At 35.8% G+C, this 27,744-nt stretch overlaps 1 protein-coding gene across 11 annotated transcripts in view; it reads right to left on the reverse strand.

Moving 5' to 3' along the window:
• The window catches only part of ADGRL3 (adhesion G protein-coupled receptor L3), a 949,445-nt gene that overhangs the window by 156,316 nt on the left and 765,385 nt on the right, over positions 1-27,744 (reverse strand). For 8 of the 11 annotated variants that reach the window (XM_086407652.1, XM_086407648.1, XM_086407645.1 and 5 more), the window contains 2 exons: positions 18,032-18,217; positions 15,040-15,078 (listed from right to left, as the gene is read on the reverse strand). In XM_086407652.1, the coding sequence (XP_086263778.1) occupies positions 15,040-15,078; positions 18,032-18,217 (225 nt within the window). The remainder of the gene's footprint in view (positions 1-15,039; positions 15,079-18,031; positions 18,218-27,744) is intronic. The other 3 variants (XM_086407653.1, XM_086407651.1, XM_086407649.1) reach the window with 1 other exon arrangement.

Consider the following 27,744-nt stretch of genomic DNA (forward strand, 5'->3'; position numbering starts at 1 on the left):
AGAGAAATTGTGCTAAGTCCCTTCAGTCACGTCCAACTCTTTGTAACCCTATGGATGTAGCCCACCAGGCTTCTCCGCCCATGGAGATTCTCCAGGAAAGAATACTAGAGTGGGTTGCCATTAACTTTTTACTTACTCAACATTCATTCAACAAATATTAATTAAGTGCCTTTAACTGAGATACTGCAAAGAGAGATAGTTATTCTTCCTTCCTTCAAAGTGATAACAATAGAGTGAAGCCAGGGAAATAAACAAGTAAAATACAGCATGACAAGCATTATAATAGTAGAAACATGAAGTACAAGCTTTGTATTAGAACGGCTCCATGAGAATTTCAAGCTTAAATACAACATTAACCAAACAGACAAGGGGTAAATCAGGTCTTCCTACCAATCATCTATCTATTTATCATGTAAAATAAAAGGAAAATATACATGATGGGGGATTCAGAGTTAGGGGTAGGGTTGGGGACAGGGTGGCTTTTGATTTTACTTAGGATGGTCCAAGTGGGCCTCCTTGAAAATGTAATGATTTTAAAAAGACAAAGTTGCTGAGAGAGTTATCCATGTAGATATTTGGAGGAGGTATTCCAAAAGGGTGAATAAACAGAATGCAATTCAACAAGTGGAAATATGCTTTGCATATTTCAAAATCTTAGAGAGGCCCATGTTTGGAGCTTTATTTAGAAAACAGGAGGTGGCGGGGGTGAACCAAATCAATTGAGTAGGTGAACACTGCACATGAAACTAGTTTTCAGGTGAAGACTGGGAATTCAGTTATGAATTTGATGCCTATTTAAAAAAAAGTGAAGATTTGAAAAGTTACCTTCAAACTAATTTTGGAGTTCACGAAAGTGGTCTGTGCTGTAGATAACATCTGTGAGTCTTAGGCACATAGGTGCCACTTAAATCAACTAGATCACATAGGAGTGTCAGAACAAAGAGCAAACAAGAGCCGACTGAGCTAAGAGGCACCCAAACCCATGGATTTAGAAGAAAAGGAGTGAAGAAAGGAGACTGCAAAGAAGCATCAAGAGGAGGAAAATCAAGAGAATGGGTTTTCTTCAGGATAGTGTATTAAAGAAGACAAAGAAATCAACTGTGTCTTCTGACTGGTTAAGTACAGTTAATTGACATCTGACTACTGAGTTCATCAGCATGAAATCATTAATGACCTCAACTAGTACAGCTGCAGTAAGGTAGTGAGGGCAAAGTCTGATGAGATGAAATTAAGAGACAGTAAAAGGAGAGGGGCTGGTGACAGTGATGTAGAGAAGTGTTTTGAGAATTTCTACTGTGGTGGAAATGTTGTTGCTGTTTTTCAGTAGCTAAGAAGTGTCCAACTCTTTGTGAATCCATGGACTGCCACACAACAGACGTCCCCGCCCTTCACTATCTCTCGGAGCTTGCTCAAACTCATTTCCACTGAGTCAGAGATGTCATGCAACCATCTCATCCTCTGTAGCTCCGATCTCCTCCTGCCCTCAGTCTTTCCCAGCATCAGAGTCTTTTCCAATGAGTTGGCTCCTCTAATCAGGTAGCCAGAGTATTGGAGCTACAGCTTCAGCATCAGCCCTTCTGATGAATATTCAGGGTTGATGTCCTTGAGGATGTATTGGTTTTATCCCCTTGCTGTCCAAGAGACTCTCAAGAGTATTCTCCACACCACAATTGGAAAGCATCGATTCTTCAGCACTGAGTCTTCTTTACGGTCCAACTCTCATATCTGTACGTAACTACAAGAAAAACCATAGCTTTGCCTACATGGACCTCTGTTGGCACCATGATGTCTCTGCTTTTTAATATGCTGTTTAGATTTGTCTAGGATTTTTCTGGGTGGTGCTAGTAGTAAAGAACATGTCTGCCAGTGCAGGAGATGTAAGAGACATGGGTTTGATTCCTGAGTCAGGAAGATCCCCTGTAGGAGGAAATGGCAACCCATTTCAGAATTCTTGCCTGGAGAATGCCATGGATAGAGGAGCCTGGAAGGCTACAGTCCAGAGAGTTACAAAGAGTCAGACGTGATTGAAGCAATTAGCATGCACACACTAGGTTTGTCGTAGCTTTGCTTACAAGTAGCAAGCGTCTTTTAATTTCATGCCTGCAGTCACCATCTTCAGTGATTCTAGAACCCAAGAGAATAAAATCTGTCACTGTTTGCACTTGTTTCCCTTCTATTTGCCATGAAGTGGAGTGATAGGACTGGATGTCATGATCTTAGTTTTTTTGAATGTTTAATTTAAGCTAGTTTTTCACTCTCCTCTTTTACCACATGAAGAGACTCTTTAGTTCCTCTTAGCTTTAAGTCATTAGAGTGGTATTATCCTCATATCTAAGGTTGTTGCTATTTCTCCTAGCAATCTTGATTCCAGCTTGTGCTTCATCCAACCTGGCATTTCATGTGATGTATTTGGGATATAAGTTAAATGAGCAGGGTGACAATATGCAGCTTTGATGTGTTACTTTTTTAACTTTGAACCAGTCTGTTGTTACATGTAGAGTTCTAACTCTTGCTTCTTGACCTGCATACAGGTTTCTCAAGAGGCAGGTAAAGTGGTCTGGCATTCCCATCTCTTGTGGAGAATTTTCCACAGTTTGTTGTGATCCACACAATCAAAGGCTTTGAGTGTAGTCAATGCAGCAGAAGTAGATATCTTTCTGGAATCCACTTGCTTTATCTATGAACCAAGAATGTTCAAAACTTCTGTATCATTACATTCATTTTCCAGTCCTGTGGCCACTGCTGACTTTTCTAAATTTGCTGACATACGGAGTCCAGCACTTTTACAGATCATCTTTTAGGATTTGAAATAGCTCAGCTGGAATTTCATCACCTCCACTAGCTTTTTTCATAGTAATGCTTCATAAGGCACACTTGACATCACATTCCAGGGTGTCTGGCTCTAGGTTAGTAACCACACCATGTGGTTATCCAGGTCATTAAGACCTTTTTTTGTATAGTTCTTCCGTGTATTCTTGTCATCTCTTCTTAATCTCTTCAACTTCTGTTATGCCCTTACTATTTCTGTCCTTTATTGTGCCTGTCTTTGCATGACATGTTTCTTTGGTATCTTCAATTTTCTTTAAGAGACCTCTTGTCTTTCCTATTCTTTGATTTCCTCTGATTTCTTTGCAATGTTCAATTAAAAAGGCTTTCACATCTGTCCTTGCTATTCTCTGAAACTCTTCATTCAGTTGGTTATGTCTTTTCCTCTTTTTGCTTCTCTTTTCTCAGCTTCTCTTATTTTCTCAGCTCAAACAAGCAATTTGTCTTCTTCCATTTAATTTTCTTTGGGATGGTTTTGGTCACTGCCTTTGTATAATGTGATGAAGCTCTGCCCATAGTTCTTCAGGCATTCTCTACCAGATCTAGCCCCTTGAATCTATTAGTCAACTCAACTATCATAAGGGATTTGATTAAGGAAACACCTGAATGGCCTAGTGGTTTTCCCTATGTTCTTCAATTTAAGCCTGAATTTTGCAAAAACGAGCTCATTATGTGAGCCACAGTCAGCTCCAGGTCTTATTTTTGCTCACTGTATAGAACCTCTCCCCTTTCAGCTGCAAAGAATATAATTAATCTGATTTGGGTATTGACCATCTGTTGATGTCCATGTGTAAAGTTGTCTCTTGTGTTGTTAGAAGAGGATGTTTGCTATGACCAGTGTGCTCTCTTGACAAAACTCTGTTAGCCTTTGTCCTGCTTCATTTTGTATTCCAAGGCCAAACGTATCTGTCACACAGGTATCTCTTGACTTCCTACTTTTACATTCCAATCCCCTATGATGAAAAAGGACATCTTTGTTTGGTGTTAGTTCTAGACGGTCTTGTATATCTTCACAGAACTGCTCAACTTCAGTTTCTTTAGTATTAGTTGTTGGGGCATAGATGTGGATTGCTGTGATGTTAAATGGTTTGCCTTGGAAACGGAGAGAGGCCGTTCCGTCATTTTTCAGATTGCCCCCAAGTACTGCATTTCAGACTCTTTTGTTGACTACGAGGGCTACTCCAATTCTTCTAAGGGATTCTTGTCCACAGTAGTAGATATAATGGTCATCTAAATTAAATTTGCCCATTCCCATCCATTTCAGTTCACTGATTCCTAGAATGCTGAAGTTCACTCTTTTCATCATCTGCTTCACCATGTCCAATTCACCTTGATTCATAGACCTAACATCCCAGATCCTGGACAATATTTTTCTTACAATATCAGACTTTACTTTCACCACCAGACACATCCACAACTGGATCCATTCCTGTTTTAATGCAGCTTCTTCATTCTTTCCAGAGCTATTTCTCTGTTCTTCCTCAGTAGCATATCGACCACCTACTGACCTGGAAGGCTCATCTTTTGGTGTCATATCTTTTTGCCTTTCATACTCTTCAGTGCAAATACCATCAAGCAATTGGAAACATTAGACGAAGGCCTAAATTAAATGGTAAATATTTAGAGGTCATTTTTCATGTGCTAAGTACAATTTAAATGGTCTTCAGGAAACATGAATAATCCTATTCATGCATCAACTAAATGTTGTCAGATAAGTGAATGCTACTGAGAAGAAGGGAAGGAGAAGTAGAGAAGGAATCCAAGTAGAAGGCACTGTGACTACAAAGGCACAGAAATATGAAATGCAAGTCCTTAGGTCATTTGGGAGTGTAGACTCCAAGTTTATGGAAGAGGCCAGCTAAGATGTGGGAAATCAGCAAGAGGAGTCAAATTCTCAAACACTATAGTCCAAAACAGGACTTTTTTTTTTAAGGGAAAAAGACAGTCTTTGAGTGGGATCAAGTCTTGATCAATCTGCATTTTAAAAACATTTCTGTGGCTAGAGAGTATTCAACTATTTGGTGTAGCATTTTATTCAACTGGTTTCCTACTGATAAACTTGTTTTATTGATATAAACTGTGATGCAAGACTGCCTTTGATCATCAGTGTATGTTCATTCTTTCAGTGGTGGAACGCTACCACATAACATGAGTTTGCCACAGCTACTCTCAACGTCCTAGTCATAGGCGAGGAGAACAAACACTGTTTTGCAATTGTATGACAAGATTTATAAAGAAACATTATAAAAATATGGATGTGAGCAAAGCTAGTCTTCCATGGTAAGATATTTAAGAGGTTGATACAGTAATTGTTTTGAGGAAAGAGATATGAATTACTAGGGAGAGAGGCAGGGCTGCTTGCACCATTCAACTCCGAGGGGACACCACTGAAATACATCACAACATCAGTGGCATGCCTTGGAGTTAGCCATGTGGCCTGAGTGGGAAGGAGACATATCTATTATTCCACTGTTTGAATTTTGTAACATATACCTATATTATCCATTCAGAAAAGTACTTATAAAGAAAGAAATGCCATCTGGAAATAATTTGAAATAACCTTGTTTTTTTTTCCTTTGAACAAAAATGATTGCCTTCAGAATATAACAATCAAAAGGACATTTTAATCTCTACTTAGGATTTAAAAGTAACCACTGGTATTGTATCATCATAACTTTCTGGCAGATATCATATCAAAACTGGATGAATATATCAATATGTACCATCAAATACGAAAAAAAAATATTTTTTATTTCATCTAAGAACACTACTTCCCAATAATTCTCTTGTTTTAGACACAGAATCATTGGACACTATGCCCAGCTGCAAAACTGTATCTATCAAAGAAGAATTTACTTATGTAAACTAAACAGCCAAGGGATACAGTTAGGAGTAGGAGAAATGATTAAATGTAGTTGGGTGAGATTTTTGGAAAGTTGTAACAGAAATGAATAGTTTACTATCCTTCTCTCTGTGTAGAAATTAGCATGAAGTGATGATTGGATGCTAAGTAAGCATCTTGTCATTTTGAAGATAAGCCCAGGTGCTAAATACAATATAGCAGAAAAACAGATGAAGCCTTGGTCTCTGAAATGGAGTGTTCATACTAATCTTGAACTGCTTCAACTGTATTTCCTTTTTATTTATGAAAATAAAGTCCTAGTTTAAGTTACCATAGTTAAGTTTCTGTGACTACTGGCTGTAAAAAGTTCATACATGAGATAAGTGAAAATATAAAAATTATAATTCTGTTAGTAGTAGAATAAAAAAATCATTTGTTTGGTTCCAAGTCATTAGGCAACTACTTTACTGCAAATGACACCTTAAAGCTTTCATTTCTTGTCTAACCTGCACCAGAAATGCTTATGATAGGTTCAGAAAGTAGGATTTTAAATCTCTAATGTTATTTTAAGTGTATTTTTTTCCTTCTGGTTAGGTATACGATCATAAGGCTTTTAAAGACACATAGTAAGGTAAATTGATGTGTACTCTCTTATGTTTGCATAGAAATAATATATATTTATGTTCTATGTATTTAAAACTTCTTTGAAGGTAAACTCATGTTCAGAGAGCAATGATGAACTAGAATGGACTTTAAAGAAACAATTTTACAATTAAATAATGATCCAGGCTTTAATCAAGAAAGGAGAGAATAAAATTTGGTGGAAAAAAGTGAGAAAATACTTTTGTTTTAGGTGAAAGTATTTTATATAGAAATAAAAGGCCTTTTTCTCCCACCCTTATTAGAATTACTTCCTGAAGCATTTACAAACCATATATATATATTCTATATTTATTTTATATATATTCCATATATATAAATCACATATATATTCTAGCTATATATATATATATGTAAACAGGAACATTTTGTTGATTTATAGGAAATGTGCAAAACGGAAGAGTTGGAAATAACTTTGTAAAGCAGCCATCTCTGCCTGATCTGACACACTAGCCACGAGGATTTTGAGAGATTCCCAAAATGATGTTCTTTGCACGTCAAAGCAGAAAGTCCATCATCATTATCTGTCACTATCCTTTGGAAGTTTTCAAATCATTAGATTTATGAACTGACCTGTCCAAGATCTTAAATAATAGCCTGTATAATTTACACTGCTTATATTACATATGGTTTTACTATCTTTTGATTCAACAATTGCCTTATTTAATGACTACAATGTATAAAAAAGAATTCATATCTCTTCTTTATCTAAAGAAAACTACTTTTACACGGAAGTCACTTTCTTTGATCTCAATGTCTTTTAGCAATAGGTTCAGAGCACCAGAAACATGCAGGGTACAGATTTATATTTTCTCTCTTACACAAATCAAGTGCAGATTTATCAAGCTGTGAAATACATTAAGTTCATAGTGTTTTAACAAAGGGTTACCAAATCTCAAGAACCTGGCGTGATTCAAACTACTTTCAGATGTCCTTTTAATTATATTAAATGAAAGTTTGAGTTGGCTTTGATGCTTATGGGCAAACACTGAAATCTCTTGAAAGAGTTGCTAAAAGTACTCCCCATTGCTATAGTTAATATACTACGTTGTATGCACACCACTAGCCAATTTATTCTAGCCACTTTAACAAGGATATCCAGCCTGACAGGCCACAAAGAATAGTATCACAAGTCAAGCAAAGCACAAATCATTAGAAGACTCAAAAACTTGTTTGACATGCACCACGGAGCTCTTTGTCACACAGCCAATTAAGTGACCAAACAAGGAACTTGAAAATACTCATTAATTTCTTCCTAGGAGTATAAATGGAGGTTAGAATCTTTTCTTGTCTCATCCACCAAAGGCACACAAGTAAAACTGGCATAATTCAATTTTCACTTTGTCAAAGGCGCAAGTAGCAACTTAGGTTCACAGAAAGCCTGTATTAAAGAGAGAGAAAAAAAAGAAGCAATAGGTAGAAATGTTTATGTATCCGGGCTTTAGAATCTTTTAAAATTCATCAAATGTTGACATTACTTTTATCACTGAAAAGCTGTATTTGTGTTTCTGAGCAGATTCAGCAGCACCTGACATCTTTTTCTTTTGTGTGAGATAAGAACTTGAGTTGACTCCTGGATGCCATACTCTTCAGGTCCTCCTCCTTCTCTGCTGCTGGTTACTCTTCCTCTCCCAGACCTCATCATATGACAGTGTCCTGGGTCTCAGCCCTAGATTCCTTCCTCTCTATACTCATTTCCTTGATAAACTCATCTAGGAAATGAAACATTGACTGAAAATGCCACTCTCACATTGTTTTTGTTTTTGTTGTTTTCCAGTCGCTCAGTCATGTCCGACTCTTTGCCTTCCCAAGGACTGCAGCATGCCAGGCTTCCCTGCCCTTCACTATCTCCTGGAGCTTGCTTAAACTCATGTTCATTGAATCAGAGAGACCATCAAACCATCCCATCCTCTGTCATGCCCTTCTCCTCCTGGCTTCAGTCTTTCCCAGAATCAGGGTCTTATGTAATGAGTTGGCCCTTCGCCTCAAGTGGCTGAAGTACTGGAGCTTAAGTTTCAGAATCAGTCTTCTAATGAATATTCAGGATTGATTTCCTTTAGGATTGACTGGTTCCTGAAACATTACTAAATGATTACTTCTAGCGTGAATATTCAGCTAAATTTTAAGCTCATATACCTAACTGCAAATTTACCATCAATATTGCATATCTGATAAGAAACTTAACATACTTTTTAGTGAGGTTCTTTTCATGTTCCTCCCAAATTGGTCACAGATAGACCATTTCAGTAACAGGCAAATTCATTCTTCCAGTTGCTCAGGCAAAACACTGTGGGTCATTCCAACACCTCTCTTTTCCAGACACTTCACCTTACAATCCCTTCAGTTCAGTTCAGTTGCTCAGTCGTGTCCAACTCTTTATGACCCCATGAACTGCAGCACACCATGCCTTCCTGTCCATCACCAACTCCCGGAGTCCACCCAAACCCATGTCCATTGAGTTGGTGATGCCATCCAACCATCTCATCCTCTGTCGTCCCCTTCTCCTCCTGCCCCCAATCCCTCCCAGCATCAGGGTCTTTTCCAATGAGTCAGCTCTTCGCATCAGGTGGCCAAAGTATTGGAGTTTCAGTTTCAACACCAGTCCTTCCAATGAACACTCAGGACTGATCTCCTTTAGGATGGACTGCCTGGATCTCCTTACAGTCCAAGGGACTCTCAAGAGTCTTCTCCAACACCACAGTTCAAAACCATCAATTCTTTGGCACTCAGCTTTCTTTATAGTCCAACTCTCACATCCATACATGACCACTGGAAAAACCATAGGCTTGACCAGATGGACCTTTGTTGACAAAGTAATGTCTCTGCTTTTTAATATGCTGTCTAGGTTGGTCATAACTTTCCTGCCAAGGAGTAAGCGTCTTTTAATTTCATGGCTGCAGTTACCATCTGCAGTGATTTTGGAGCCCCAAAAAATTAAGTCAGCCACTGTTTCCACTGTTTCCCCATCTATTTGCCATGAAGTGATGGGACCAGATGCCATGATCTTTGTTTTCTGAATGTTGAACTTTAAGCCAAATTTTTCACTCTCCTCTTTCACTTTCATCAAGAGGCTCTTTAGTTCCTCTTCACTTTCTGCCATAAGGGTGGTGTCATCTGCATATCTGAGGTTATTGATATTTCTCCTGGCAATCTTGATTCCAGCTTGTGCTTCGTCCAGCCCAGTGTTTCTCATGATGTACTCTGCATATAAGTTAAATAAGCAGGGTGACAATATACAGCCTTGATGTACTCCTTTTCCTATTTGGAACCAGTCTGTTGTTCCATGTCCAGTTCTAACTGTTGCTTCCTGACCTGCATACAGGTTTCTTAAGAGGCAGGTCCGGTGGTCCGGTATTCCCATCTCTCTCAGAATTTTCCACAGTTTATTGTGATCCACACAGTAAATTCCTATTTGTTCCACTTTGAAAAAAAAATCTTGAACCAGAAAAATTATTTGAGCATCCCATACTCATATCCTGTTTTAAGTAGTTGTTATTGCCCAAATGGTTACCCTATTTCAGTCCTTACTTTTCCTGTTATCATCTATTTTCTAATTTTAAAACGTATCAGACCATGTCATCCCTCTGCTCAGAACCCTGGAGTGGTTTCCTCTCTATGAATACAAGTCCTTACAAAGGTCTGTCAGATCTGGGCCCTTGACGTCCTGTCATCCTTTTCTCTTTCACTTCATTCCAGTTGCATTGGCTTCCTAGACAACACAGGCTTATTTCTATCTCAGAAACTTTCTGTTTTCTTTGCTAGAGTGCTTTTTCCTACATATCTTCACAGTTCACCCCTTCATAGTTTTTCTCAAATGTCACCTCACCTCAGTGATGCATTTCTTGCTCTGTTTTTCTTCATAACATTTATTATCATCTCACATACCATATATTTACTGTTTATATTCTGCTACTAGATATTTCACCCTAGGAGAGTGAACAGGGATTTTGACCTGTTGTGGGCACTGCTGTATTCCCAGTACTGAGAGGATTATTGTGCAAATGCGCTCAACTAGTAATTCTTGAATGTTTTTGTTAACTACTGTGTGAGTTTATTATTATTATTATTTTTTTTACAGTTGAAGCTGAGGTTGCTTTTACAGTGCTAATATGCGGGGAGCGAGCTCCGCCCCTGGCAAAGGTCATGAGGAAGGAGGCTTGGCATACGCAAAGGCGGGATCAAGCCTCAGGAGTCTCCCTGGAAATTCTCGAGCATTTACACCCAAAACCAGAGTCTGCCTACTTTCTGCTTTGTGCTTTCACCTACACCTCTGACTTTACGGGGGGCTGTCCCCCACTACCTCTCTCTGAAAAAAGAGTTAGCTTACAGCTCCAGTTAATAATTCCTGGGTGTGACAGTGTTTCAACCTACAAACTCCCTTGGAAGTCCTCTAGCCTGCCTGAATAGGTTTTTCCGGCCACATGTGATTGCTCAGAGCCTCCAAACTGTGAGAGGTATGAGATGTTCTAAACTGTCTAAACACAGATTCTTTTGAGCAGTTAAAAGATTGATTAGAAATTGTATTGGTGAAGGGATTTTCACTTGTTGGGCCAATGTTTGCTGCTAAGTCTCCATATCCCTTACCTGCTGTGTCCCTGGCAGTGTATTGATTAATATAATTGGTGTAAATAGTAGCTTTAATGTTTGTAACCTGGGACCCTTGAGTTAATTCTTTTTCTTGTTATAGCCCACCACACCTTTGCTCTGTAGGAATGCAACTTTATCTAATGCTTTTGGAGGGTGGCGCTTGACTTATCACCTTTAAAGAAAAATAAGTTTTCTGAAGAAAGGGTCTTAAAATGATAACAGGCCTCCGGGCCAGAAGATGATGCAAATCACCTAAGCTTTTGCATATGATAAGTTTGCAGGAAGAAAGCCTGGCTTGCTGCATGACTCTACCCCTTCCCCCATTATCCTCTATGCATAACTTAAGGTATAAAAACTACTTTGGAAAATAAAGTGCGGGCCTTGTTCACCGAAACTTGGTCTCACCATGTCGTTCTTTCTCTTACCTTCTGGCTGAATTATTCAGCCTCTTTTCTCCACTGAATTTCCTCACTGAGCTATCCTTATTTCAGCCTCTTTTCTCCACTAAATTTCCTCACTGAGCTATCCTTATTCTATTACTCTTCATGTCCTTAATTAAAGTTTAATTAAGCAGTTGTTTCCTGATTCTCGCCGACGCCGTCCCCACTTCGAATTCCCTGGATCCACCGGGGCTGGACCCCGGCACTAATACCTAGGATACAGATTTCTAGTGGATAATGAAGGTGAAACAAACAAAATAAATAAATAAATAAGTAAATATTAAGTCCAAATAAAATAAGTAAAATCTAATAAAAAGAGGGCTTATTTCAAATACTTTGTAGACTTGAAACATAGACTATCTGCCTTTTAAAAAAATGAAAAATGGAAGGAAGAATGGGAAGAAGAGAAGAAACCAAGTGTGTGTCTTTAAAAAAAATTTTGCAGTTATTTACTAATTGTTAAATCAATTCTTGGCCTAAGTATGCAAATAATAGTGGTTTCCAAAGAATGACTCAAAAGATTCACATCAATAACGATGCATGTGTGCTCAGTCACTCAGTTGTGTCCAGCTCTTTGCAACCCCATGGACTGTAGCCTGGCAGGCTCCTCTCTCCATGGGATTTTCCAAGCAAGAATACTGGAGTAGGTTGCCATTTTCTCCTCCAGGGGATCTTTATGACCCAGGTATTGAACCCCCATCTCCCACATCTCCTACATTGGCAGGCAGACTCCATTACCATCAAGCAAGATTGACTGTGAGTCTCCAGGGAGTCCATGCCACCTATGGGATTTGGAGGAGAAAGGAAACTGCTGGCAAAAGTCAAAACATATTTCTTAACTAGGAAAATGTCCTGCTTTTGAAGCATTTAAAATGGAAAAAAATGAATGTCAGTAAATTTTAATAGTTCCTGCAAAAGACTATGAAATAAGAATTTATGCAAAATGCTTTTCAGTGACGGTCACAATGCCTAATAAATGATTTATTCTTCATATTACATCACTGTTATTCTTAAGATGGTGTTGAAGAAGCACTGGATGCACCAGGATAGAAGCATTAGTGCCATCAGTGCCAGCTGTGTGACCTAGTTCCAGTCACTGGATCTCTCCAGATTTCAATTCACTCATCTTCACCTCTATGGCCCCTCCTGGTAATAATATATATAGTAACATATATATTAATATGCATATGGAACACAAGCCTTACTTGTCTTCTCTGGCATAAAACTTAAAACCCTCTTCTAAATGATGCATTGTGTCTGGGATATGGTAATGATATTTTAATTTGACATATGTGAATACCTATATTTTAATAGTCAACAAAACTTTTAGGGTAATCTAAAATTACAACTGAATAAGGGAAAATAAAATATATTGGACCCAGTTTTTTTATTTTCATTAAAATTCTTGATATAAAAGCATAATAAGTTTTAGGAGATTCATATATTATTTTAAAAAATCAAAGCAACTAACTTTTAATTGCTCACTTATAGATCAGTTATCATAGCTGACTATCGATAGTCCAGATTTCACTGTTATTGTGTGTGTGTGTGAAATAAAAAGTGGGAAGCAAGAAGTAATGAATGGATCTAGATAATTCATAAAATAGACACTGTACTTCTAAATAATTAAATGTTAAATGTATTTAGATGGTCAAAATCATATCTAGAAGAATCACTGCTTGTGCCCATGGAAAGGAAAAAAAAAATTAAGTATCTTATAATAAATATTTTTTTTCAAATTTAGTGCAAAAAACCTTTCTGGTATATTTCATTCCTATTTCACAGGTAGCTTAGAATGTGCTCTGAATATAGAAATAATAGAGAACATGTCTTTAAAAGCCAAATAGACTAAAGATTTAGGTATTATTCAGTCTAGAATTTCACAGAATAATGATCTATACAAAAGGAATAGAAATAATGTCATGTATTAGCAAGCAGAGCATTTCCACTTCACCAATATTCTGTTTGTATTTGGTCTTATCAGATGTTTAGTCAATAGCTGAAACGTTTATTCATAGCCAGTCAATTATAACAACAGGAAATCAGCCATTGAATAAACTGTGCTATTAATTTTCCATCAGAGATTCTTGTTTGAATGACCATGCATTTCATAGATTTAAATACTGAAAGGCTAATTCTAATTATTTCCAAGGCCCTATTAAAAGGATAACATAGATTGCAATCAAAAACAATACTAATGTTGCTCAAAAATGATCCTCAGCTTTCAGTTCTGAAGAGTACTTCAATTTTTCTATCTATTGCACACACAAAGCAGTATATATACATATACCTCCCAAAGTAATTTCTTTTCCAAAATATGAGAAAAACCTGAACAGTTGCTTACATACAACAGTTCATTATTTTATAAGAAAAAATACAAATTAAAAGGTTTTCTTCCTAACCTCTGTTATGCAGATTTCCCCCCGCTTTAAACGACTGTCTCGCACAATGCCCTTATTGTGAATAAACGGATACAGTTTAATTTCTGGACTACCAATCTGAGAACTAGTAACATGGGTCTTGAGGACATCCTTCTTTACAAATGTAGTTGACCTTCCCCTTTAAAAATGCTGATATATCCACATAGGGAATAACATTTACAGCGACACAGTTTCATATTTTTCTTCCTTCTGATAAAGTTAATTTGTATATTGGAACCCACAGAATGGAAGCTGCCTCAGTAGCCTGGCCCATATCACAAATCTAAACCTGCATTTATGGGAAATGATTGTCAAGGAGCCAATCACAATCCTCTAACCCAGCTCACTTTACCCTAGAAAACTGGATCTGCTAGCCTTATAAGGAAATCCCCAACTTCCTTTGCAATCCCTGTTTCGAGTTGTCTCCATAAAACTAACTCTTGCCCAATATCCCGCAGGAAGAGTGTGCTACTGATGGTGAGGCACTGATTCTGGCAACCCGTGGATTGATTTACCTTGAATAAAGCAGAGTGAAGTCATTACTAAAGTATTTTGTTGTTTGACCTTGCCTCCCTTCCTTTGTTCTTTCCTTCACCTCTCTCCTTTCTTCTCTCTCCTATCTTCTGATATCCCCACACTTCTTTTCCTTCTAAAAATAACTATGAAGCTGGCTTCAGGGATTCCTTTCCACAAGAACTCATAAACATAGAAACTTTTTTTTTTTTAATCTTGCTTAGAAACAAATTACAACGTTAACTGAAACATTCACATTGGGATTCATGTGCTTATAATGAGTGGAAGAATAAGATCATTACAGCATGTCTTGATCAATTTGGTACAGAAGTAAACATTCCAAGTATCCTGGAACTGTTGTCTTATTTGATTGAGTGCCATTTCTGGATAACTTGTTAATCAAATATTAACCAGATCAATATATGAATGAAATGTTTTCATAGCCCCCTCTGAAGAAATTGGAGATTTATATATTATATCCAACTCACCTTTCAATGATGATCAAAATTCTCACACCAAAGTTGCACCTCTTAGCTAGTCTGTGATCCTCTTGTATGATAGAGCACTGTCACTTTTCAAATTTCTTTTTAGCACATGCTCTTTCATATAGCTTTCCATTCCCACCCTCTATGCCATCCCTGAAATTCTTCAAGTTCAATACATTATCATCTTTCTGTCAGATTCCCATACATGCTATTGCCATCAGAGACAATTCAACAACTTAACACATTTATAAAAACGCAGAAAGTACCTGGACATAGGCTCTGCAAGAGCGCTCTCTTTTCTGAAGCTGAATCCATTAAGACAGCAGATTAAACACAGAATAGAAAAAACAAGTTAGTGACAGAAGAAAACAAGAAAAATAAAAGAACACACCTACACAAACACCTTATATTGTTGTGCACTACTTCCTAGAAGAGAATGACAGCTAAGCAGCAGCAAAATGTCAGCATTGGCTTGAAAAATAGTAACCAATACCTTTCCAGAACCCAAGTGATAACTGGATGGTATAAAGCTGTTAATGATGGAAAGAAATCTTAGAATAAATTTAGTAGAAATTAGTAAAAATCAATATGCTTTATTTTTTGACATGATTCATTTCATATGAGGTTAGTTATTAACTTGTGGGCCACAGACAAAGATGTGTTAAGTAATTAAATTATGTCAAGGATTTGAAACCCATTTTTTAAAGATAGTAAATTGTTTGTGGTTTAAAGATAATTTAGGTAGTTAACATGTACCACAAACCATTTGTTCATACATATAAAAAGTTCCATTTATTGAGAAAATAGAAATGCATATTCATTTGACTCGTTGATTCTAAGGGACAAATACCAAGAGATAAGTAACTTCTGATTAAAAGAATGTGATTAATCTTCTGATTTATCTCTGTTTTTATTTCTTGAAGAATTTCTTTTAATGGTTTTGACCAAAAGATTTTACACATTTTAGAAACTTTTGTGGAATAACAAGACTGTATTTATTTATTTGCATATAGAATGATGTTTTTTTGGGAAAAAGATTAACAGCAACTCGTATTCAGTACCAAATATTTTTTTTTTCCTGGTGATAAAATGAATTATTAATACATATATTTGTTCGGTTTAAATAAATGACTGCAAAATTTATAAATTAGATTGTAGTTTTCCTCCTTTTCTAGTATTTTTTTTCCTTCAGTAGCCTTGATTGTTGAAGGAGAAAATTACCCATTTTAAGAAGCAGTTACTCTGATACCTTTTGTGTGGCTAATACTCTCTCAACTTTAATTCATACATTCTTCAGTGAGCATAGAGTAGTTACTCCTCTAAAGAATTAAGTGAGTAATCAGTACAAGTAAATTGCCAGTGTTGTCATTGGATTACTGACTAGCATCTTGGTTTAAAAGGTCTCTAAACTCTTCAGAATTTCAATGTGGAGCACAATTGATTTGTACTGAGTTGACTTTGCAAATCTGTTGGGTTATAACTGCTTCAGGGAACAGTGGGAACCACGGGAAATGGTAGCAAGCCAGGAAGCATGTGAATAACCTTTGCCATCCCATCTCTTTACCCCATCATGCAAATTAACATATGACAAACCACATTATATAAACAACTGAAAAGAGCTAAATAAGAAACAAAAGAGAGCATTAAAAAGCTTCACAAATGGAAATTTGCCCATTATGTAGTTATTTAATATTCAGACTAGGCAAGCTGATTAGCTGTAGCCTGTTAGAATGTGACATTAATTGCCAGCTTTACCTGATATTGCCAGACATCAACATCATTTATAAATAAAGATACAAAATATTCTATAACAAGTAGTGTTATGGATATGTAGCATTAATAGAAATTACTACTTCTAGTACATTATAATAACAATAGCTGGCAGCGATATTCATTAACAGCATCCAGTAAACCTTGGTAAAATCACAGCATGCCCAGATTACATAGACAGCTGTGGATTATATTCTGTCAGGGGCTGGGCTGAGATTCTATCATGGATGTGAGTGACAAAATAATTCCTTTTCACTCAGCATGAAAATAACCAAAAAAAAATACCTTAGTAATAAATTCTATCTAACTGATAAAACTGAATCTATTTTCTGAGGATGAAGTTGCAGAAAAAACTGCTGGATAAAATACCTAGCTTTTATTTTTCTTTAATGTCAAACAATCATCATTTTAAAAATGTCTTCCATCTCATGAGACTCTTAGTCAAATAAGACAGAAAAGAAATAAACACAACAAAGACCACTCTGTAAAGTTATTTTTTCATTCTAAAGGGGAATATTCATTCAGTGAATTCCATACAGGATATTAGTCTGCTGCTGCCAAATTCTTGCTGTTTGAAGTATCCCTGATATTAAGATTATCCCTGATATTTAAGGCCTTAAAATCCAGTTTCAATAACTGATCATCTTTATTACAAAAATGCCATTAAGAGAATATATGTTATCTAATGGCAGCAATTCTATTATCTTTTCACAATGTGAAATTTTGTTACATAAATGATACTCCTTATAAATATATATAAAACATATTTTATACATTTAAGTAAATACAATGCTTATATCTGTATAAGTTATATACCAAATGTTTACATATGTGTATATAATGTATATAAACATTTATTGTAGATTTATAGCTATAAATTAAAACACATAAAATTCCTTACAATTTAAAAACATTTTTATTACTTACAATTCCAAGTTGCTGAAACACATTAAAACCTATTAAATTATAATGGTAGTGATGCAAAATAAGTTACTTAAAAATAAAAAGGAAAATTAAACCACTTTGTCCAATGAGCTTTTAAATGTAATATGAATTAGGTTAAATTATTTTTTTAATCTATAATGTATTATTTATATCTTTTCTCACTGTTATTTTCTAAATTTCTCTTTATTGATTAGATATTTGTTTTACTATTAATCATATTAATAAAGGCTTGAAAGGGATAAAAAAAAAAAAGAAACAAAAGAAGCGGCATTTATCTATATTAACCATGTCAGAATTTAGCATCCAGAACAGAATTCTACAGAAAATGAATTATGATTCAAAATATATGCAAAGAGATTATCATTTATTGTTCCTTAGATTGAAAGTCAAATAAGGGCATTATTATAATGAGACAGTGAAGTGAATTGAATATAGCTAGCAGTTTTCTTTAGAATGATTTGATTTTATGGAGAGGGAAATTAATCAGGGAATTCTCACTGATTTTACTACAACTTTAAAGATGCATGTAACTAAGGGCCTTACCTTGTTCAAACTTCGTGCAGCACTATCTTTTCCACCTGGAGTCAAGTTCCGGAGCTGTACATCTAGGAGGCCTACCAACTGATCCATGGCCCGGACAGAATAAGTGATATCTCCAGCATTCAAATGATTTCGTGTCTGTTCAGCCAGTTCTCTAGCAATGTTGGCGGCTGTCTCTCCAGATTTCAACTACAATTTTGAAAACAGAACAAAAAGGAAAGAGATCTTAAGTAATTTTATTGGCTTCTTTGGACAATTGTTTTTGCATATGTTATAATCATTGAGGTAAGTAAGTTATTAAACTCCCTCTTTATTTGGTATACATTCCCTGAGTTTTCCTGCTAATTCATTATTTTCTTTAATAACTAACTTGAAAGTCACGCCTTTAGGAAGCTCCTCTTGAGGACTCTAACTTCTAGAAATGATTCTCACTTTACCCATCTGAGGGGTTAAGTCTAAGGTTTGCCCAGTGATTTTTCTCTATGTATTTCTAAATTGAACATTGATGAGTTTGTGTTGTGGACAACTGTGTTCTCAGAGGACAATACAAATTTTTCATTATGTCTAGTTTAACACTTAGTTCACAACGAATACTCACTGTCTGCTAAGCTCTGTGAAAATGTAATTTCAAATAAAAACTCTGCTTTTTAAAATGGTCTTCGTCTTCTTACTAAGTAAAAGATTTCACCCCCATGTACTTGGTAGCAAACTAGTGCTTAGTTTCTAGCATTTTCCTTCTCTAAAACTACATGCTGATTTTTTAAGTATATTCTATAAGAATTGTTCAAATTGTCAACAATCCAAAGATGTTAAAAGAGATAAAACTTATATGCTACGATCACTTGAACAAATTTGACAGCTTTGGGTAATAAGATAGGAATATATATTAATTTGTAAGGAAGGCTTGTAAAACTTTTTTTAAAAAGGTAAATAAGTGTAATTTTCCAAGTTATCACGTCCTTTATCTTTTTTAAAATTAAACTAAAGTACAATTATAACACATTTATGCAATATAGATATAGGTATGCAATGCAAAAATAATGAGTGTCTCTTCTTTTGACTCTATACATTCCCATTTTGTAGAGATTGTTAATGGTTCGGCATACATCTTTCCTAATTTTAGTCTGCCCTACTATTACTTATACAAAAGTGTCATTATTTAGAACATTTTCTTTTCTTCTCTTTTTCTGTTTTTAACAGTCATATATAGAATTTAGGATCACAAATAGAAAGGGCCTCTCTTTGTAAGGCTATCTTCCTAATCGATATTCAGAAAGCTGTAAGGGGTACCCTAAAAAACTCAAACTGGTTACCACTGTTTATGCAGGGATACTTAATATATTTGTAGCAGGACCAAATGTTAAAGAAATAAATGAATAAATTGGAGCAATTGGAATACCTAAATTGTTAACAATCACATTCTTAAGTTTATATAAAATCCTAATTCAAATACGCAAAAACAGCTTAGTAACCAAGTGTTGACAAAGATTTGTATACATATGACAGTCATAAACTACTACTTGATGTGTATATTTGTATACTTCCTATGTAAATTATAGTGTCTATTAAACTCTGAAATCTGAAGACTGTATAAGACAGATTTTTCTTATCACTATGAGCAGTAAAAAAATAATCCCACTGTTATGAAAGGGAAATGTTCAAAGATATTCATTCCAGCTTGCTTATAATAGAAAACAAAATGGGTTATGTCTGTACAAAACTGGACATATATATAAAAATTATGGAATACTATAAACAGCTTTGTAATAAAGAGAACAATACTGTTAACATCAATCTTCAACATGTAATATTGACTTAAATGCAAGTATAAAAATTATAAATATATACTAATATATATAGGCATGGTATTTGTGAAATATGAATGCTACTTGAGTAGCATATAAACATGCTATGAAAAATAAATATTATATGTAGATATTTTGTATGTTTATATATATATATGTGTATGTTTAAACACATAGGACAAAATTGAAAGATGGAAATCGAGAGAAGAATCATTTTGTTCAATGCTTAAATTTTACAAGAATATATAGTGTAAGAAGAATATGTTAAAGTATTATATGGTTAATTGGTATTTTTAAAAACTTTTAAAATGAAAAAAAGAGAAAAACACCTGCACTAAGTTTACTGAATTTGTAAAATATCAGGGCCTAAAAAACTAAGATACTTGTAACACCAAACGGAATACATTATAAGGTTCAAGGATAAATGTGTAACAGAGTCAATGTAGATCAAAGTAGCATTCGTGACCCACCGATGGATTGTGAAAGTACTTTGAAGCAGTCACAAAGTGACATAAAAGTGATTATAATCCATATATTTAATCATTATATACAATTTAGAGCTATTTACTGGTAATCTATTAACTCACTTAATGATTTATAAAATTCAGCATTCATTAATTAAATTGGTAAAATGCTAGTATGCATAAAGTGTTCAGATTCATCATTCCATCAATTAAGTCTAAACACCTGATACAATTGCTTAGCAATGTTACAAAACCCCTGTGCACATGAGTATCCAGATAGCTGGAGTTCCTATAATATTCCAAAGGAATATTCTTTAAATCAGTGCACCATGCACAGAGTCTTGCATTTGCTATTGTGTTCCGCCTATGCTGTTCTCATAAAAATGAATATATTTGTGAAATTACTATTGTTTTACTTTGTTAAGCATTGTGCTCTTGTGTAATTGTTTTATTACCATTGTTACTATTATCATTATTATTGTATTGTTTGCTTCTATGTCTTTATTACCACATAGTATTTTTTCTATGAGAAAATGTCAAGGCATATGGACCTCTGGAGTCTTGTGATTCAGTTAAATGAGTCCTTTTGGAAAAAGGCTGGGATCTACTAGAATAAATAATAGGCTTTAACACATTATCTTCAAAACTAAAGATTCAAGTACTGACTTTCATTACAGCTATCAGGGAACATTATAAAAAGAAAAATTACTTAACAAACAGAAAAAAATAATAGGTATTGTCATATTGCAATTCAATTTATTTTTTTGGTTCTGCGTAGATGTTGTACAACAACATCTGTTGTACAAATGTTGTTTTCAACATTAAGTATTATAATATTGGGGTAGGATATGATAAGCTAAAAAAGAAGGCCTATATAATTCCCTAATATAAATATTTAAATTTTTTTAAAAATACAGTAATGAAAAAGCTGAAAATATAGATGACAAGTCAAAATATAACTGTTTTCAACATAAAAGATAATGATGTTGCCAATGTATGTGTCAATGACAGTGTGTTGTTGTAAATGGTGAGTCAAATACAAAAATCATCAGTAATTTATCTTAAAAATAGTTATTATGTTTTAGCATTCAAGAAGTGTTTATTTATGAAGAATAAATTGAATTAATTCCACTAAAGAAGTCTGGAACTCAAGGTTCACCAACAAGAAAGCTGCAACAGAAAAAAAAAAAAAAACAAACCTAAAGTACAGATAAATTATAAAAAAATGTTTAAAATAAAAATGTGAAACCATATTTAAAGTAAAATAAAAATGGATATAACTAGTTATTTATTATGATCCCCTTTTCCTCTTAAAATTGAAGAAACTGTAGTAGTAATATTAAAAAAATTAAAAAATATTAAAAAATATTTCATTCATTAAACAATCATTTGGACACTTATTTCCTAAAGAAATAAAGTCAAATGTTATATGTAGTTTTGCTCACATTCAGGAACCTCACATTCTACTGCTTGGTATGCGGGGTACATAAAAGCAGATGGTATTAATTCAAAAATGCAATTATAAGATAATGTCTGTGAGGTTTTATGGGAATATAGTACAAGGGTAATAAAGACATGGAGACTATGTAAGAAAGCAACAGAAAATATCAAATAAGTTGAAAGTTAACAGACAAGTTGAGAGTGACCCAGTAAGATAAAATTCTGATGGGGACTGTGGAGGGAGCCAAGAGGATGCTATACAAGTAAGTGATGTCTAGAATAACCATGCTTTGGGAAGACAGGGTACTAAAAGTGGGAAAGAAATTAAAAAAAAAAATTTTATACCTTTAGAATTAAATCTACTACCAACATAGCATAAATTGTGTATATGTATACATGCACACATGTATATATACTCATACATATATATATATACAGTTTTAAAGAATAAAACATTTCTAATTTCAAAAACTGTTCTATCATTCTATATGTTCATTTGTTATTTAACCACAATTTGAATTTCTATGAATAACACTATACTAATGTCTGGGGATAAAATGGTAAATAAAATGGTTTCCCATAATAGGATCTGGAAAGAGCTGTTAATAAATTAACTGCACAATTATTTAATTTTAATTTTTTTGAATTCAATCCAGAATCCCAGTGCAGTGGATCAAATTTAAAGACAACTTTTTTTTTTTTTTAATATTTGTTTATTTTTGGCTGTGCTGGGTTTTTGTTGCTGCTTCCAGACTTTCTCTGGTTGCCGTGCACAGGCTTCTCCTTGTGGTGACCTCTCTTGTGGAGCACAGGATCTAGGGTGTTCAGGCTTCAGTAGTTGTGATGCACGGGATTACTAGTTGCAGCTCACAGGATCCAGAGTGCGGGCTCGCTAGTTGTGGCACACGGGCTCAACTGCCCTGACACAGGTGGGACCTTCTCAGATCAGGAATCGAACAGGTGTCTCTTGCATTGCAAGGCAGATTCTTAACCACTGGACCACCAGGGAAGCCCTAAAGGCAGTTTAGCCTGGTGTTTGAAGTTAGGGAATAATTTAGGAAATACTTCTCTGAGAAAGAATGTTTAATCTGAAGACAAATAGAAAAGAGAAAATTAGGTTGGGATGAGGATAGGAGCTTCTAGGCAGAGAGAGAAGCTTTTAGGAAAGAGGTGCAGGGAGATTTAAGGGCGCTGCACGAGGGTACTTGTGACTGGGGTTCAGGCAGCTGGAGATACGAGCAGGAGCAGAGCAGTAGTACCACTTGGAAGGTGTGATGATGATTTTGAGAAATTGTGCCAAGAGCAATCTGAAGGTATTAAAGAATCTAAATAGGAGTGGTCTACTCAGGCTTATGGAACTCAGTGGAATGGATTAGAGGGTTCAGGAGTGAGTGAAAGGGGACCTACTATGAAGCTAACACAGTAGAAAAAGCTGTTGTGGATTAGGGTTGGAGCAGCAGGGAAAATGAAGAGTGGCCTGATTTGGTAGAGATTTACAAGTACAGACAGGCTTACACTCTGATTGGATGTGTGAGTAAAATGAGAGAGAGGCACCAAGAGTCATTTCCAGGCTTCTTGTTAATGGCAGTGGTGCCATAAATTGGATTCTCCCATAGCTACTATTCTTTGCACCCAAAGATGGAGAAGCTCTATAGTCAGCAAAAACAAGACCAAGAGATGACTATGGTTCAGAGCATGAACTCCTTCTTGCCAAATTCAGACTTCAGTTGAAGAAAGTAGGGAAAACCACTAGACCATTCAGGTGTGACCTAAATCAAATCCTTAATGATTATACAGTGGAAAGGAGAAATAGATTTAAGGGACTAGATCTGATAGAGTGCCTGATGAACTACGGACGGAAATTTGGGACATTGTACAGGAGACAGGGAGCAAGGCCATCCCCAAGAAAAAGAAATGCAAAAAAGCAAAATGGCTGTCTGAGGAAGCCTTACAAATAGTTGTAAGAAGAAGAGAAGTGAAAAACAAAGGAGAAAAGGAAAGATATGCCCATTTGAATGTAGAGTTCCAAAGAATAGCAAGGAGAGATAAGCAAGCCTTCCTCAGTGATCAGTGCAAAGAAATAAAGGAAAACAGAATGGGAAAGACTAGAGATCTCTTCAAGAAAATTAGAGATACCAAGGTAACAACGCAATGATGGGCTCAATAAAGGACAGAAATGGTATGGACCTAACAGAAGCAGAAGATACTAAGAAGAGGTGGCAAGGATACACAGAAGAACTGTATAAAAAAGATCTTCATGACCCAGATAATCACGATAGTGTCACCACTCACCTAGGCCAGATATCCTGGAATGTGAAGTCAAGTGGGCCTTAGGAAGCATCACTATGAACAAAGCTAGTAGAGGTGATGGAATCCCAGTTGAGCTATTTCAAATCCTAAAACATGATGCTGTGAAGTGCTGCACTCAATATGCCAGCAAATTTGGAAAACTCAGCAGTGGCCATAGGACTGGAAAAGGTTACTTTTCATTCCAATGCCTAAGAAAGGTGATGCCAAAGAATGCTCAAACTAATGCACAATTGCACTCATCTCACACACTGGTAAAGTAATGCTCAAACCTCTCCAAGCCACGCTTCAACAGTACATGAACCATGAACTTCTAGATGATCAAGCTGGTTTTAGAAAAGGCAGAGGAACCAGAGATCAAATTGCCAAATCTGTTGGATCATCAAAAAAGCAAGAGAGTTCCTGAGAAACATCTATTTTTGCTTTATTGACTATGCCAAAGCCTTTGACTGTGTGGATCACAGTAAACTGTGGAAAATTCTTCAAGAGATGGGAATACCAGAGCACCTGACCTGCCTCTTGAGAAATCTGTATGCAGGGTCGGGAAACAACAGTTAGAACTAAACACAGAACAACAGACTGGTTCCAAATTAGGAAAGGAGTATTTTGAGGTTGTATATTGTCACCCTGATTATTTAACTTGTATGCAGAGGACATCATGAGAAACACTGGGCTGGATGAAGCACAAGCTGGAATCAAGTTTGCCAGGAGAAATATCAATAACCTCAGATACGCAGATGATACCACCTTCATGGCAGAAAGTGAAGAGGAACTAAAAAGCATCTTGATGAAAGTGAAAGAGGAGAGGGAAAAAGTTGGTTTAAAGCTCAACATTCAGAAAACAAAGATCATGGCATCCATTCCCATGATTTCAAGGCAAATAGCTGGAGAAACGGTGGAAACAGTGGCAGACTTTAATTTTTGAGGCTCCAAAATCACTGCAGATGGTGACTGCAGCTATGAAATTAAAAGATGCTTGTTCTTTGGTAGAAAAGTTATGACCAACCTAGACAGCATATTAAAAAGCAGAGACATTACCTTGCCAACAAAGGTCCATCCAGTCAATGCTATGGCTTTTATGGATGTCAGAGTTGGACTATAAGGAAAGTTGAGTGTCAAAGAATTGATGCTTTTGAACTGTGGTGTTGGAGAGGACTCTTGAGAGTCCTTTGGACTGCAAGGAGATCCAACCAATTCATCCTAAAGGAAATCAGTCCTGAATGTTCATCGGAAGGACTAAATTTGAAGCTGAAACTCCAATACTTTGGCCACCTGATGCATAGAACTCACTCATTGGAAAAGACCTTGATGCTGGCAAAGATTGAAGGCGGGACGAAAAGGGGAGGACAGAGCATGAAATGGCTGGATGGCATCACTGACTCAATGGGCATGAGTTTGAGTAAACTCCGGGAGTTGGTGATGGACAGAGAGGCCTGGTGTGCTGCAGTCCATGGGGTTGCAAAGGGTCGGACACAACTGAGTGAACTGACTGACTGATAGCTACTATGACTTTAAGGTTCAAGCTCAGTTCAAAAGTTGCCTATCCAGATCAGGCCTGCATGAATCACAGTCTTTCCAGTGGCATCCAGAAGCTACTCTTTTTTCTGATTGTCCTATTTATTTCACTCACCACAGTTATTATTATCTTATTTCCATACAAAAATATACACATATCTTACATCTGCCTCAAGTCTTCTATGCAAAGAAGCAAGACTGAAATAGTTATTTCGCTTATTCTAGCTTAAAGACATCATTACAATGTCTATCTCTAACAATTCTTTTAATAAATTCTGCTAAAATTATTCCTCAGAAATAAGTACATGCATACTGAGAAATCTTATAAGTTTTGTGAGGATTAGTAAATTAATGCCTGTATTGAAATGGTGGGATTATACCTAAGGCTTGAATAAAGGAGGGGAAACCCTGCTGCTGTAGTTAAGGATAATAATTATGACAGAGATGGATACTATTTGCATTTCAAATTTTGACACAAGAAAAAACCATTTTATTTGAAATAAGCTTTGACATTTCATGGGATTTTATACATCAAACATTAATTAGGTGGCAAAACAATTCATGGAGGAGTTACAGTGTTTAAGTACAAAGCTACCATTTCTTTGAAAGATCTACCTATTTTTCTGTGAATCTGAGTCAAGTGGGTTTATAGACAATAAAATGCCTCTACCTTACAATTGAATGTAGGCTAATTAAGCTTGAAGATGTGGAAATGCCACAAATCTCTGATAAAAATAATAAGCAATTTACTTTTATTCCATAGTAGATCTATGGGTTTGAAAAGAATGGTGAAATTAAGATCCGGGTACAAGATTCAGCCAGAGTTTCAGAACAAACAGTTGGTTTATTCTGTACTGTAACCTGCACCTGGGGCTTCCCGGGTTGTGCTAGTGGTAAAGATCTCGCAAATGCAGCAGACATGAGAGATGTGAGTTCGATCCCTGGGTCGGGAAGATCCCCTGGAGAAGGGCCTGGCAACACACTCCAGTATTCTTGCCTGGAGAATCGCCATGGACAGGAGCCTGTAGGGCTACAGTCCATAGGGTTGCACAGAATTGGACATGATTGAAGCAACTTAGCACGCACATAATATAAAACAGCAACACCATTTCTAGATCTACACATCCTTCTTTAGAAAATGCAGGAAGAACCTTACATTATCTCAAAATCTGTCAGTAACTTGTGTGCAGACAAAAGAAAAGATACTTTAGTTTGCTAGAAACAGAAAGACTATTTCCCAGTAACAATTCAGGCGTTTATTTTGCATATAATACTTGGACCAGTTAATGAAGTAGGAAGCAGATCTCACTTTACATGGCAATATTATAAATATGGAGGGTCTTCACATTTATAATTTCACAGTTTTCAACTGAAAAAAAAGATATGAGGGATTATAAAGTACAATGAATTCTTTACAGATATGCAAAAATAGAAAATATAAACTCCTTTTTGAAGACTTGAGTCTAAACTACAGGTCAAACTAAAGCCAGAGATCATGGTTTCAGTGAACAGTCTTTGAGAAAGGTAAGAAAATCAGATATTTCATCACATGTATCTGAGAAGGCAGAGCTCTAAACTAATTTGTTGGCTTCCATAAACAGGAAAATGTTTTTAAAACATTAATTTGAAGACGTATGTACTCAGCTTCACTATCTAATCTTTTTATCCAACCATCTATTTATCATTGTATCTACCTTTCTGTCCACCTGCCCATCGATTTGTCCACTCACTTACCAGTTTCTCCTTCTTTCTCTGCCCCTACACTTCCCCATTGCTGCTGAGGTAAATTTTCCTTTTTGTATTTTGCTTTTCCTTTCTACACAAATTTGGCTTTTTATTAAATCTCATGACTATGAAAGTATTATGGCCAGCATTTAACAAACTTCTTCTGACTTTAAAGGCTTACATTTTCTCTAGTGAAATGTAATCTACTCTATAATACCACTCAAAATTCAATCTATCATTTCACCCATATGAAGTGGCCTGACTTCATTTGTGAATCACAAAACGATCAAAATTCTGTGCTTGGTTCTTCCCTCTTTGCCTGACTGCAGGAAGAAAAAACACAACTCATTTCTTAAGAAAAATGATAATGTTTGCTTTTTCCAACTAAAGTGAGCATCGTGATCCATTTATTTATTCATATTTGCAGCCTATAATGGTACCACAGACTTGGGTAGGGGAA

The sequence above is a fragment of the Bos grunniens genome, chromosome 6 (genome assembly GCF_055505025.1).
Source record: "Bos grunniens cultivar Pamir isolate PY7600 chromosome 6, Bosgru_T2T1.0, whole genome shotgun sequence".
In the NCBI taxonomy this organism is placed as follows: Eukaryota; Metazoa; Chordata; class Mammalia; order Artiodactyla; family Bovidae; genus Bos; species Bos grunniens.